The sequence below is a fragment of the Pelodiscus sinensis genome, chromosome 28 (genome assembly GCF_049634645.1).
Source record: "Pelodiscus sinensis isolate JC-2024 chromosome 28, ASM4963464v1, whole genome shotgun sequence".
In the NCBI taxonomy this organism is placed as follows: Eukaryota; Metazoa; Chordata; order Testudines; family Trionychidae; genus Pelodiscus; species Pelodiscus sinensis.
In genome coordinates, this window is record NC_134738.1 from 6,065,729 (window position 1) to 6,080,392 (window position 14,664).

Here is a 14,664-nt window from a genome sequence, read left to right on the forward strand (position 1 = left end):
CAGAGAGTATGTGGGCCTAGCACTATGGTAACTCAAGAGGCTTGAGCTATGGGTCTCATCTCACAAGTAATGATGGAAAAGAGACCCTATTTACTCAACAGATCTGCCCCATTCTCTCTGAAGCCAGAATCAAGCAACCGGTTAGGAGGGGAAAAGAACATAAGAACAGACTGGGTCAGACCAAAGGTCCATCCAGCCCCAGTGTCCTGTCTTCCCACAGTGGCCAATGCCAGGTGCCCTAGAGGGAATGAACAGAACAGGGAATCAGTGAGTGATCCCTCCCCTCTCACCCATTCCCAGCTTGACTAACAGAGGCTAGGACCACCATTCCCCAATTCCAGCTGGGACGGGGCACAGGGGGTAAAGGCTCAGCAGCATCAGGGCTGAGAAGGGGCACACATGGAAACAGACTCTGTCAGCAGGGAGACCTATGGCCGGGCTTGCTTGGAACAAACCCCAATAAACATGGCATCGCCTGCACTTCGGAGTGCTGATCCTTCGTCGTCTGTCTTTGACAAGAACTGGGGGGGAAGGCCGCTAACAGTTTGTATTAAAGAGACTCCTAATGTCCTGGAGAAGGGAGCAGCAAACAGACAGGTCCTCTTGACAACTCAGTACATACCCTAGTCTTACGGAAATGCATCTCAAAGTCAATATCCTCATCAAAGTTGAGTTCAAAGTCTTTCTTTGTGTTCTTCTTCCTGCCAACCTTCTCAGAGGCCACGTCTGCTGCAGAAAGGGGGGTGAGAGTCAGCGTTAGACCTTTTGGGGAAGAGAACAAAGTGCTGCTGCGCTTACTTCTCAGCATTCCTGGCCTACTTGGAAAGCTCCTCAGAACACCTCACCCAGATACTCCTGAGCTAAAGGAAAGGAAGATGGGATATGCTCTGCCTTCACACAGCACAGCTTTCCTGGGAGCTACCAGAGGTACTGGAGTTTTCATTCTAGGGCTGCTTGTTTTCCTAAAGAAGCACAAGCAGAAAATGCAAATGAGTTTTGTGGTGTTAGAGGGAGGTTGCAGGCTGAACAAGGATAGATGCTGTACTAGGAGAGTGCCTAGATACATATTGCCTCTCACTCCATACCTACCTAGAAAGAATTCCTCTTAACTGGCTGCAAAACAACTGGAGAGCAAAGCACGGAGGATCCCTACCCAGCTATTCACAATTCAGTGGCTCTAGACATACTCAAAGCGTATAGCAATTGGATCCACTTTCTGAACTGCATCCACTAAATACATACGTTTATGGAGAGGCTTAAAACGCCAGTGCTCAGGGCCGGCCCACATTGACATGGTGCGAGGGCTGAAGTAGGAATACTCTCCAGGGTTCACAGAGAGATGGAGGCACATGGTCCCGATGTCTCCCTCCACAAGGGGAATCTCGTCCTTTCTAGAAAGAGCATCCCCCACAAGTCAGTTATAACCTGTACAAGCTTTGCATTCAAAAAGCCCCCACCACACACCACAGGAGCCCAGAGGGTGGCCAGTGTGTGCTTGCTTCACTGTTGGATGACATCAGCCCTGCTCAGATGCTTGTCATTTTCCCCTCCAGTGGTTAGTCTGCAAAAACCACAGACAACTCTTGGGCTCAAGCAAGGGGGAGCAGGGGCCTCTAATCCCTACATCTCTTCTTCATTAGAGCCCATGCCGTTTGTTATAGAGGCACACACACAAAGTATTACAAGTTAGCTTACTTGCCAACAGAGTTCTGGGAAGCAGATGGTGACTGGCTATCTTGCTCCCTAAAGGAGGTACCAGAGAAGCAACTGGATAAGGGTGATTTCCTGAGTTTCATTCCTTTTTGTCTCATCCCATCCCAGCAAGTGGTGGGAAGGAGTTTTACTTTCCTCCTTCTGAAGTCTACAGGGGGTAAAGCTAGCTGTTCTGGCTCTAGCCAAAGGAACAGTCTGGGTACCTTACAGTCCCTGCCACATGTTTGGGGCTGTCAGCTTCCAGCTACAAAAGCTTTTCAGGACACAGCGGTCAAATGGTTGGTGCAGGGCAAGGATGCCAGTCCTTTCAGAGATGCTTTACACAGGGCCAGGGACTGGTGGTCAACAGACTGAAGCGTCTTGAATTGAAGTAACAAATACTTTGGTGTGACACAGACAAGTTCTAACCAAAGATGGAGGTTCACTGACATAGCTCAACATGAATATCTTCTGCAAGGAGGGTCCCAGTGATTCATAATAGGAATGGTCAGTATTGGGGAATGGGAGAAATGTAACACCATTTTAATTGCATGTAAAGCCCTTTGCAGCCTAAAGAAACCCTTCAGAGAGCTATGTAGCTTATTTTTAACCTGGATAACATACTGGATGGATGCTGGCTAGTTTTCTGTGATAAGAACATAAGAAAGGCCAAACTGGGTCAGACCAAAGGTCCATATAGCCCAGTATCCTGCTTTCCCACAGTGGCCACTGACAAATGCCTCGGGGGAATGATCAGGGATCCTTCTCCTGTCACCCATTCCCAGCTTCTGGCAAACAGAAGCTAAGGACTCCATCTCTGCCCATCCTGGCTAACAGCCATTAAAGGATCTATCCTCCATGAATTTATCTAGTTCTTTTTTAAACCCTGTTAAAGTCCTGGTCTTCACAACACTCTCAGGCAAGGAGCTCCACAAGTTGACTGTGTTATGTGAAAAAGGAGAAATTGGATGGGGTCCAGAGAAGAGCAACAAGAATGATTAAAGGTCTAGAGAACATGACCTATGAAGGAAGGCTGAAGGAATTGGGTTTGTTTAGTTTAGAAAAGAGAAGATTGAGGGAGGACATGATAGCAGTTTTCAGGTATCTAAAAGGGTGTCATAAGGAGGAGGGAGAAAACTTGTTCATCTTGGCCTCTGAGGATAGAACAAGCAATGGGCTTAAACTGCAGCAAGGGAGGTTTAGGTTGGACATTAGGAAAAAGTTCCTAACTGTCAGGGTGGTCAAACACTGGAATAAATTGCCCAGGGAGGTTGTGGAATTTCCATTTCTGGAGATATTGAAGAGCAGGGACTGCACTCAATGACCTCTCAAGGTCCCTTCCAGTCCTAGTATTCTATGATTCTAAGTTGGACCTCCCTGATCTGGCATCCTCAGGACCTTAGCGGTCCCAATGGAGGGAATTTGCCAGACCAGGGAAGGTCCCCTATCATCAGCCCCCTCAGCCTGCTGCCACTCCTCACCGCCAGCAAAAAAGTCCAGGAAAAGTATCAGGAAACCTATAAGCAAGACAATGCTGTATGGCATGGCAATCCTGAGCTGGAAGCTGTTGCTCAATTGCAAACCCCAGCTGAGTGCCATAGCCCTAGAGACCAAAGCAACGTACCTCATGTTCTCACGCACCATCCTGCGGGCTTCCAGCTTTTCTGAGAATTCTCCAAGATCCTCTGCTACTGTCCTATCTGGCATGTCTGCATCAAAGTCATCGTCTACTAGAGCGTCAGCCAAGTCTACAGGGTCACAATCCACCTCAGTGTTGATATCAAACACGTGGTCGCTTTTCTTAAATTTATCCAGCAGAGCAGATGCTGACTACAGAAAGAGCAACAAAGGGTTCAATCCAAACCCTGGGCCTCCAGGGCAAAACAAGCACCTACCAACAGCTTTAACACGTGCCCCAGAATATAAACCACAGTACTTGGAGACAGTGGACCAACCAAACACATCAAGGAGATTGGTTATCCAGAGAATGGTCACTTCAGAGAATCCCACATTCAAGCTACATTTAGACTATAGGGGTTTGGGGGATACCATAGGTATCCCACAAAAACCCCAGTGTCCAAGGAACACATTTTGCTCTTCTGCTTTTTTTGAGGAAGAGTAAATGCACTCTTTCGGGGAGCACTGTATACCTCATTTCACGAGGCACAAAGGCTCCACCAAAACAGGAGGATTTTCCGCCATTTGGCCCCATCTAGACGGGGCCAAATGGCAGAAAAGTCTCTTCTCGGAAAAAAAACAAAAACACGGAAAAAGCTATGCAATATGCGGAGTGCATTGTGTGTAGCTTTTTCCACAAAAACATCGCAGTCTAGACCTAGGTCACAGATAACCTGCTCAGCCATGGAGCCTCCAGCCTGCAGATTAGATGCTATAGGACAGTGGGCTCCAACCTTTTTACACCCAAGATCACTTTTTAAATCTCCGAACAGGCGAAGATCTATCGCCCCGCCCCTTTCTTGAAGCCCCGCCCTCTCTATTCTCCTCCTGTCCATCATTTGCTATCCCCAGGCCTTATTTACATACTCTGATAAACAGTTCATTTTTAAATTATGCGATGTATAAAATTAAAATCAGGTGTTTATAGTTATGAAATAAATGGTCTGTTTTTTATTCATGCCATTTAAATCTAAAATGAAGCATTTAAAATTATACATTTTGTGGGGACAGAGTTCTGTGGCTGGGGGCAGGGAACAGGGTGCTGGGAGGGCAGAGGACAGGATTCTGTAGCAGGGGACAGGGTGCCAGTGGGGACAGGAATAGGGACAGAGTTCTGTAGCTGGGGACAGGAGAATGGGGACAGAATTCTGTGGCTGGGAACAGAGTTCGGGGAGTGGGGGACCGGGGAGTGGGGGACCGAATTCTGTGGCTGGGGACCGGGGGACAGAGTTCGGGGAGTGGGGGACAGGAGAGTGGGGACAGAGTTCTGTGGCTGGGGAGTGGGGTGCCAGTGGAGGCAGAGTCCCCTGTATCTGCCTCCTCCCAGGATTCCTCCGCCCCCACAGGGAAACCAGCGCGCGCCTCCCCTGGGGCCGACCCCCCCCGGCGCAGGGAAACCCCGCGCGCGCGCCTCCCCCGGGGGTGACTCACCCCTCCCGTGCGGTGCAGGGAGCCGATGCTCCCTCCCGCAGTACACCCGGCAGAGCAGCTAGTGCACTTCTGGAATCGCCAGAAGTGGCGCTAAGCTGCGGGACTTCTGTCCATCCCTGGGAAGCCTACACTACCTCCATTTTCACTGGAGGTAGGTAGCGGGGCTTCTCAGGGGCGGGAGGGAAATTGGGGTGGGGCAGACAGGACGCCTCGTGATCGACTGGTCGAGGCCTCGCGATTGACCAGTCGATCGCGATCGACCTGTTGGTGACCACAGCTATAGGACATTAGCCCTAGGGAAGAGATGGGGGAAGAAATGGTTAAGAATCTGAAGCCCTGAACTCAAGTGATGCCTCCAGAATGAATCATATCCTCAGGCACATGCAGGCCATTTGAGCCCAGAGTACGTCACCCTCCTCCCAATCTAGGAGGACAAGATTTGTTTTCTCAGAACCTCAATATGCAAGAGAAATCAACCTTTCTGCTCCACACCAATGGGTGCTGGGGAACCCCTTTGCAAAGGCTTTAGATGTCTGAGCAGTCCGTATTTCTCCAGAGATGTCCCTTCTAATAGGTTTGAACCCTATTTTCTGTTTAAAAGTAGTTCAGAGAATGCTTTACTTAGTCCCAGAGTTCTGGTTAAGGTGCACCCCAGGGAAATCCTGCATACCACTTCCCTGTCCAGTTCCGGTAGAACAGCACCAACCCCACAGAGCAAATCTCACTTTTCTTTCCAGCCTACAGAAATATTTGACAGAGGCAGTGGAGCACACAGAGTACGACTCCCATATCACAGTCTGCATGGAGCTCATACAAGCCGCTTGTTAACAGACATACCTCATTATGGGAGTCACTGTCCCACTGAGTGAACTGGAAGCCACTCAAGGTTGGGCAGATGGGGCGCTGTTCCAGACACTGCAGCAGGATAGCTGGGTACCATAAAACAGTAAGGAGACATTACAAACAGGTTAATGATCAGCAGTTACCTAAACATATACTTCTGCTGAGGTGACGGTGCTTCAAGTACGAATGAGCATTTCAGAACACACTCAAGGGAGCTGAAGGTTGGAGAAGAAAGCTATTGCCCCACAGCTGAGTGACCTAAAACAGAAAATAAAAGCCTGAAGCCTCTCATCCTACACGGTCGACAATTTTATGATCTAAGCCTAAAAAGCTGGAACCCAGAAACATAAAATACGCACCAAGTGTAGGAATCAATCTCCCTAAGCAATAGATGCAGGACAGCACTAAAGACATAACTGGGGGGGGGGGGGGGGGGGGGGGGGGGGGGGAGGAGCCAGAATTGGATAACAAACAAGAATGAGATCAGCTGAGACCAAAATGTTCACAAATGATCCAACAGGAAGGGAGCATACAGCCCATGCATGGAGAGATAACGAGCATAAGAACTTCATTAGGGAGTTAGATAGAGAATGAGCTTATTGACAGTTATGACTTGCACCTACATTTCAAGTCTGCCACCTTCACAGGAGTTGAGCTCGGCGACTCTACAGGTTCAGAAGATGGGAGAGGTGTGACCTTAGAATCCAACAGGAGTTCACAGCAATAGCTGTGAGTGTGCAGGGTGCTGAGGAAGATGCCAGCCGTGCTGCACTCATCAAAGGAGGCTGCGGTCTTCTGGAACATGGGATCGACCTGCATATGGACACAAAGCGAGAAGAATCAAGCAACAGAGGGGGAGGGAAAACATGACGGATGGACACAAGGCCCCACCACGGAGAAGCTCTAAATAGATGCATGAGCTTCACACTCACATTTGGGTTAGTGTCCTGGGCTAGTGCAGAGTTGTTATGCTGTAGGACAGTGGGGTAATCTGCGACCCGTGGGCCACATGCAAGTCCTCAAGGTTGTGTGTTCAGCCTGTGAGAGGTTTACTGTTGCCCATGCACAGGGTTGCCAGATTCTGCTGGTATCCATCCGTGTCATTTTTTTCCTACCAGTATTACTAAAATGACACGCCCGTAAAGCAAGGGCCCGTGATGTGAGGTGCATGCTGATTGCACATGACACTGACTGATTGCTGTGCGCTCCCTCTGCATCCAGTCAGCACAGCCTGTAAATTCTAGGCCTGCACATGCAGTGAGCAAAACAAACCTATCCTGGGAGACCATCTTGGTTATGATAATTTTGCAGCTCATTGAGATGCAGAGCTACTCATGCAGCCATTCACTACCTAAATACATAATATAAGAACTAGGGGCCACCAAATGGAATTAATGGGCAGCAGGTTTAAAACAAATAAAAGGAAGTTCTTCTTCACACAGCACACAGTCAACCTGTGGAACTCCTTGCCTGAGGAGGCTGTGAAGGCTAGGACTAGAACAGGGTTTAAAAGAGAACTAGATACATTCATGGAGGTTAAGTCCATCAATGGCTATTAGCCCGGCAGGGTAAGGAATGGTGTCCCCAGCCTCTGTTTGTCAGAGTGTGGAGATGGATGGCAGGAGAGAGATCGCTTGATCATTACCTGTTCGGTTCATTTCCTCTGGGGCACCTGGCATTGGCCATTGTCGGCAGACAGAGTACTGGGCTGGATGGACCTTTGGTCTGACCCAGTATGGCCATTCTTATGTTCTTTCCTGAGGTTGCCCATCGCTGCTGTAGAATGTAAAGCACATCACTACGGGAGGGGCAGAGGGAGACAGAAAAGGGACTTGCTAGGACAGCAGTGTGTAGATAGACAAGAGGAGAGCATATGAATGCCAAAGCCTGACTCAGGATTGCCATGTTGAGGAGAGCAGTTACATAGGGGTGAGGAAGGAGAAGTGTCCATCTGGCACAGGGTTGACTAGAACAATTGCTACACTATGACACCAGGGTCATGTTCCCCACCTCACTTCTGCGATCTGCCTCAGAGATATTTATGTTATTCAGATTCTGCTCGATTGTTTTGTACGAGTGCTTCTTCTTTGGCTGAGATTTCTTGGCAGCTTCCGTACCAGCAGCAGCTCCATCTATGAAAAGAAGAATTACTGCAGAGGCTGTCTCAAGAGCAGTGAGGGGGAGCGGGAGGGTTCAACTCACCACTTTTCAAGAAGAGTCAGAGTATATCCAACCTAGACCTGACCTACCCATACCGTTTATCTCTGCTATTCCCTCAAGGCCTTGTCTATGAGGGGTTGTGTGATTCGGTTTTATGAGGTCTTACCACAGAATCAGTGAGCAGGTTCAAGAGTTTACAAAAAACCCCAAACACACTCAGAATTACTATAAATAACACCAGTCCTACAATCAACAGATACCTCCCCTTCTTCCCCCATTATAAATAACTTGGTTTCTGTTATTCCTACTCCAGCTCATCAACTGCTGAAGTGGGTTTTGCCCACAAAAAACCCAAAACAAACAAAAAACCTCATGATACTATATATTTTTGTTAGTCTCACAGGGTGTGTCTAGACTACATGCCTCCTTCGACGGAGGCATGTAGATTAGCCAGATCGGAAGAGGGAAATGAAGCCGCGATTAAAATAATCGCGGCTTCATTTAAATTTAAATGGCTGCCCCGATCTGCCGATCAGCTGTTTGTCGGCAGATCGGGGGAGTCTGGACGCGATGCCCCGACAAAGAAGCCTTTCTTCATCGACACAGGTAAGCCTGGTTTCACGAGGCTTACCTGTGTCGATGAAGAAAGGCTTCTTTGTCGGGGCATCGCGTCCAGACTCCCCCGATCTGCCGACAAACAGCTGATCGGCAGATCGGGGCAGCCATTTAAATTTAAATGAAGCCGCGATTATTTTAATCGCGGCTTCATTTCCCTCTTCCGATCTGGCTAATCTACATGCCTCCGTCGAAGGAGGCATGTAGTCTAGACACACCCTAAGGTGCCACAGAACTACTTGTAATAATTCTAGTGTTATGTAGCAATCTGAGAACAACAGGCATTACTTAACCTAATGGGCAGATACTGCAGAGATGCAGACAAGAAAGTGTCCTTTGGTGTGCAGAATCCAATGCAGTCTTCCATAAAATCTCTTCCCATTTAAATGAGTTTATAGAATGACACTGCTGGCAAGACTATCCTCTCTGATTTCGCATTGTACAGCCCTACCTCACTGATTGTGCAGCTAGTAGTGACAAGTCCTTGGGCTCAGTTGAAGCGGACACAGTTTAACAAAGCCAGTGTTCTGTCTGCCAGCAAACAGGAAACTAATTGTACACTTGTAGATCGTCATCTCCTTTCTCCTCCTTGTGTTGGTCTAGGTAAGCAACTCTTTGGACTTCATTATTCATTAGGGAATGCAGACCTAGACAAGTCAGAAACCAAGGCCCCAAAACCGATCAAGTCACCCCCAAAATATCTACTAACAACAAAGCCTTCCTTACACTAAAGGAAAGTAGGGAGCACAAACAGGCCAGAATAAGCACTAAACATTTGGAGAAATCTTTTAAATTATTTCTTATTCAACTGCACTTATATTGCTAAATTAACAGGGAATCAGAAACCCAAGCAATTCAGCCCTTCCCTTACTGCCCATGTATTGGGAAGCTAAAAAAGAATGCTCTAGCATACTAGAGCAATCTGAATTCATCCAGCTTTCTTAGGAATATAGGTTTGCCATAAACAGGTCAGCCCATTAGTCCATATGGCTCAATATGTTGCTTCAACCTGTAGCCAACACCTGCACACAAAACTGTCCTATAATGCATCTAATCAACGATGTGACGCTGATGATCACAAAGGGTGTGGAAAATCCAGGGCAATGAAGATAGTACCCTAAGGATTAGATTCCATAAGTTTTATTTTATCTTGTATGTCTACAAAGGTTGATGGGCATAAAGTTATTCATACTGGGTAATCTGAATTCCCAGCAAAGGGAAGTTACTAAAATTAGATAAAGACTTTGTTTCCTTTTGTTGAGTTATCTTGCTGCATAACATTCTGCATTTGTAACAAGATAGGTTGAACACAAACATGCTGCTTCTCATGAGTTTGAATCTGTCAGGCCTTTCAGACCAAGTAAACCAAGTTCTCACCCGTGGCTCAGGGGAGGGAGAAGGCTGTAGCAGACTAAACACAGGACGTAATGTCAGGAGATTTGGATTCTAATCCTGCCCATCACTGACTTACTGTGTGAATTTATGCGCTTTCCTCCATTTTCCCATGTTTAAAAAGGCCCTTGAAATCTATAGATGCTGTTCAAGCATAGGATTGCTATACAAGCAGTCCCCGGGTTACGTACAAGATAGGGACTGTAGGTTTGTTCTTAAATTGAATCTGTATGTAAGTCGGAACTGGCGTCAGCCGCTACTGAAACTGATCAGTTTCAACAGCGGCTGAATCTGGACGCCAGTTCTGACTTACATACAGATTCAACTTAGGAAACCCAGGCGTCCCCAAGTCAGCTGCTGCTGAAACTGATCAGTTTCAACAGTGGCTGAATCTGGACGCCAGTTCTGACTTACATACAAATTCAACTTAAGAAACCCAGGCGTCCCCAAGTCAGCTGCTGCTGAAACTGATCAGCGGCTGATTACAGGAAGCATGGGGCAGAGCAACTCTGCCTCGGGCTTCCTGTAGTAAGCCCCTGGTCAGTTTCAGCAGCGGCTGACTTGGGGACGCCTGGGGCAGAGCAGCTGGGGTGCTGCTGAGTTGCTCCAGTAGCGCCGCTCCTCGGCGCTACTGGAGCAATTCAGCAGCACCCCAGCTGTTCTGCCCCAGGCGTCCTGATTCAGCAACTGCTGAAACTGACCAGCAGCGGCTGAATCAGGGCGCCTGGGGCAGAGCAGCTGGGGTGCTGCCGGGTTGGTAAAGTAGCGCCGAGGAGCGGCGCTACTGGAGCAACCCAGCAGCACCCCAGCTGCTCTGCCCCAGGCGTAGGCAAGAAAAGCCTGGTCTGCTGGGGGGGCACTAGCTGCACCCCCCCCCCAGCAGACCAGGGAGACACAGGTGGCGGGACCGCCCGCGTCCTCCACGGCTTTGCTCCATCTCCCTGGTCTGCTGAAAAGCAAAGCCTTGGCGCACGCCCGCAGCAGGACAGCCCAGGGTCTGCAGGGAGATGGGGAGCAAAGCCTTGGAGCACCCCCACAGCAGACCAGGGGGACAGGAGCAAAGCCGCCCAGGCGGCGGCTTTCCTCAGGTGTCCCTGGTCTGCTGGGGGGGGGTCCAGCGGCTTTGCTGGACCCCCCCCCAGCAGACCAGGGGGACAGAAGCAAAGCCGCCCAGGCGGCGGGAGTCCCGCTGCCTGGACGGCTTTGCTCCCGGGCAAACGAGCAAAGCCGCCCAGGCGGCGGCTTTGCTCGGGTGTCCCTGGTCTGCTGGGGGGGTCCAGCGGCTTTGCTGGACCCCCCCAGCAGACCAGGGAGACCGGGAGAAGCTTTTCTTGCCCCGGAGGACACGGGTGGCGACCCGCCGCCCGTGAGCTCTGGGGCGAGAAAAGCCCCGTTCGTAAGTGCGGATCCGACATAAGTCGGGGACTGCCTGTACTAAGGTTCTGCACCGGTATTTGGAATTATGACCAGAAGAGTCTGTTCTGTCTCCCTTGATTAATATACCAAAATAAAAGCAGCAAGCAGCACACCTGTATCCTGGCTGTCCACATCCCTTGGAGGTGCTGAGTCTTTGCCCAGCCCTCCAAGAACTTTGTACACATCTGCATGGACAGCATCCACTCTAACCGCATAGATCTTTGTGCTGGCATCCAGGGTGCCGGCTGCTATCTGTGAACAGACCAAACAGAACACACAATTAGACATGATCTGATCTCATCGGGACAAAGCGCTGTCAGAGAAAATATACACATAATGGGAGCTGCAGGACTGAATTTCTGCAAGAACGTTTATTTTTATATTCCCTATGTGACTGGAGACTAGCAAAAAGGTGATAGGTAACAGCCAGCATGGATTTATAAAGAACAAATCATGTCAAACCAATCTAATAGCTTTTTTTTAATAGGCTAACGGGTCTAGTGGATAAGTGAGACGTGGTGAACATGGTATACCTAGAATTCAGTAAACATTGAATAATCTCACATGACCTTCTTATCAATAAACTAGGGAAATACAACATAGATGGGGCTACTATAAGGTGCGTGCACAACTGGCTGGATAATCAGTCTCAAAAAGTAGTTATTAATGGTTTACAGCAGGAATGTCAAACTCGAAGCCACACAAACGAAAACTGATAGCTTTCAGAACCACCAAAGAAAACATACTTCTATTGGAAAGTCATAAATATTTATTATAGATTATGTTTTAGGTATACTTTATAATATTTGTTCAGGTCTTGTTTTAATATAATAGTCATTTGAGGTGTAAAATTGTTATCTGCATCCATGAAGACTTTGATTTTAAGGTACTTCAACTCCCCCCCCCTCCCCCCCGCTGTAACCCAATGCCCTCCCCCTCCCGCAGAGCCAAGCAACCTCAGCCTCCCTGCTCTAACCCATTCCTCCTCTTCTCCCCCAGAGCCAGGCACTCCCAGCTCCCCTCCCCACTGCTCTAACCCAATCTCCCGCCTCTCCCCCAGAGCCAAGCACTCCCACCCCTCCCCCTCTAACCAAATGCCTCACCCCTCCCCCAGCCAGGCACTCCCCCTCCTCTCTAACCCAATCTCCCTCCTCTTCTCCAGAGCCAGGCACCCCCCAGCTTCCTGTCCTGCTCTAACCTAATGCCTGGGTCCCAGAGCCGCTGCCGCCTTGTGCTTCTCCCTCCAGGCACTGGGGTGCATGCACAGAGTGGCCTGCCGTGAGCAGGTGCTGGGACATGTGTGCACAGTGGCCGGCCGTGAGCACTCTGGGCGTGCGGCTCAGAACCAGCAGGAGCCGCATTTATTTAATCAAAGAGCCGCATGTGGCTCGAAAGCCACGGGTTAGCCACCCCTGTTATAAACAATGTAACCGGGCCGCACTTAGATAATTTATAAAGATGTAGTTGTGGGCCACAAAAAAATTCGATCAGGCCACATGTTTGACATTTCTGGCTTACAGTCATGCTGGAAGGGCATAACAAATGGAGTTACTCAGGGGTCAGTTTTGGGACCGGTGCTGTTCAATATCTTCATCAATGATGTAGATATTGGCATAGAGAGTACGCTTATTAAGTTTGCAGATGATCCCAAGCTGGGCGGGGTTGTAAGTGCTTTGGAGGATAGGGTTATAATTCACAATGATCTGGACAAACTGAAGAAATGGTCTAACTGGAGCTTGGGCTCCCCCAGACAGAAGCAGCTGGAGAGAGCCGCTAGAGCCTAGCTTCCCCCCAAACAGCCTGCAGGGAGGGCTGCTGGGGAGGGGCAACCTTTGGATCCTGGGTCCCCCAGCCTGTAGGCTGTGCGGGACAGCCCCCAGATCCTCCCCCCACTCAAGATACTGCAGGCTTTGTGCATGGGGATGGGGATGCTGCAAGCCAGGGCCAGCCCCAGGAACCTCATCCCCCCAGAGAGCCTGCAGACTGTGGGTGAGGGTGGTAGAGGGGGGCCAATGGAGGCCCCAGAGCCTCACCTCTCCCCCAGACAGCCTGCAATGAGGGCCGCTGAACGGGGGGCAGCACCTGCAGCCTGCCGCCCCAGACTGCCTGCAGGGGGCAGGCAGCCTCAGGAGCATGGTTCCCCCCCATAGCCTGCAGGCTGTGAGGAGGGGCTGCTGGGGGCAGAGGGGGTCAGCCATGTTTGGTGCCTCCGACTTCACACACAGCCTGAAGGAGGCTGATGGCAGCCCCCAGAGTCTCGTCCCCACCTCAACAGTCTAAAAACCATGGTGGGAGGCCACTGCAGACCAGCCGCAGTCCCCAGAACCTTATCCCCCCCCAGACGACCTGAAGGCTGCCAGTGGGGGCTGGTGGAGGCAGCAGCTTCCAGAACTTGGTCCTCCCCCCCCGCAGACAGCCTGCAGAGGGAGACCACTGGCAGGGAAGCATTGCCCTGGCTTCCTCAGAGGAGTTGCTGCCGGAGCAGCACCACCCTTGCTGCCACAGGAAGCCCTGGTAAGCCCTCCCCGCCCCTACCTCCAGCCCCTTGTCCTTAGCCCCCTGCCCTGACTCCTGCACCTCCTCTCCCTGCCCTGAGCCCCCTCACACCGTCCAACTCCCTGCCCTAAGCCACTCACTCCCTGCCCCTCCTCACACCTGAACACACTCAAGCCTTCATTTTCGAAAAATACAACAATTGAAATAAAGCATGAACATTTTTCATTTGTTTTTCAAAAACAAAAAACAAAAAACAAACAACGCCCCTCCCACAAAAAATAACACACCACACAGACCTTCAGTTAAAGACCCGAGCAATGCCAGGCACATCTGCTAGTATAATATTTTCAGCTATCCAAAACCAATCATTCTACTGAAATTAAAACGAATTCTAACATTTTGTAACGTGATTATCTAACCCAGTGTTTCCCAATTTTGGCCACAGAACCCCTAGTGTTGCCTTAAAAAAAAAAAAAAAAAGCCCCCACTGCATTTCATCAAGCAAAAACTAAAAAAATCACGAGTCCTGCCACAAAAAATAAAAGCTCTGTCTCATTGAGAGGGGGCGCAGGAGTGCCAGGTCTCAGGGTTCCACGAGCACCAATTGGGAAACACTGATATAACCAATTATATCCCACCGCCTAATTGGTTTACTCCCAACAACATTAATTATGCAGGAAACAGAAACAATACAAAAACCAGACACAGACCATACAGATAAACACTAGCGAGATAGAGAACATAATGACAAAGCAATAAAGAAATGCAGATTTCACAACCCTTCTATTGACATGTGGGTCATTGCCAAACTGAAAGCTATCAACCTGTTTCTAGGCTCTTCTCTTTATCTGGGAGCAATAGATTGGACGGCCAAGTTGTTGGAATGTGCCTAATTTCAAAGACTGGTTTGGAATGTGCTTTATTACATTGTTGCAGAAAGTT

The 14,664-nt window shown here is 49.4% G+C and overlaps 1 protein-coding gene across 5 annotated transcripts in view; it reads right to left on the reverse strand.

Annotated features, from left to right (window-relative positions):
* NCAPH (non-SMC condensin I complex subunit H) overlaps nt 1–14,664 on the reverse strand; it is a 30,783-nt gene that overhangs the window by 7,757 nt on the left and 8,362 nt on the right. For 4 of the 5 annotated variants that reach the window (XM_075911058.1, XM_006128947.3, XM_075911055.1 and 1 more), the window contains 7 exons: nt 11,340–11,478; nt 7,654–7,775; nt 6,267–6,456; nt 5,638–5,729; nt 3,317–3,522; nt 1,243–1,391; nt 623–729 (listed from right to left, as the gene is read on the reverse strand). In XM_075911058.1, the coding sequence (XP_075767173.1) occupies nt 623–729; nt 1,243–1,391; nt 3,317–3,522; nt 5,638–5,729; nt 6,267–6,456; nt 7,654–7,775; nt 11,340–11,478 (1,005 nt within the window). The remainder of the gene's footprint in view (nt 1–622; nt 730–1,242; nt 1,392–3,316; nt 3,523–5,637; nt 5,730–6,266; nt 6,457–7,653; nt 7,776–11,339; nt 11,479–14,664) is intronic. The other variant, XM_075911057.1, reaches the window with a different exon arrangement.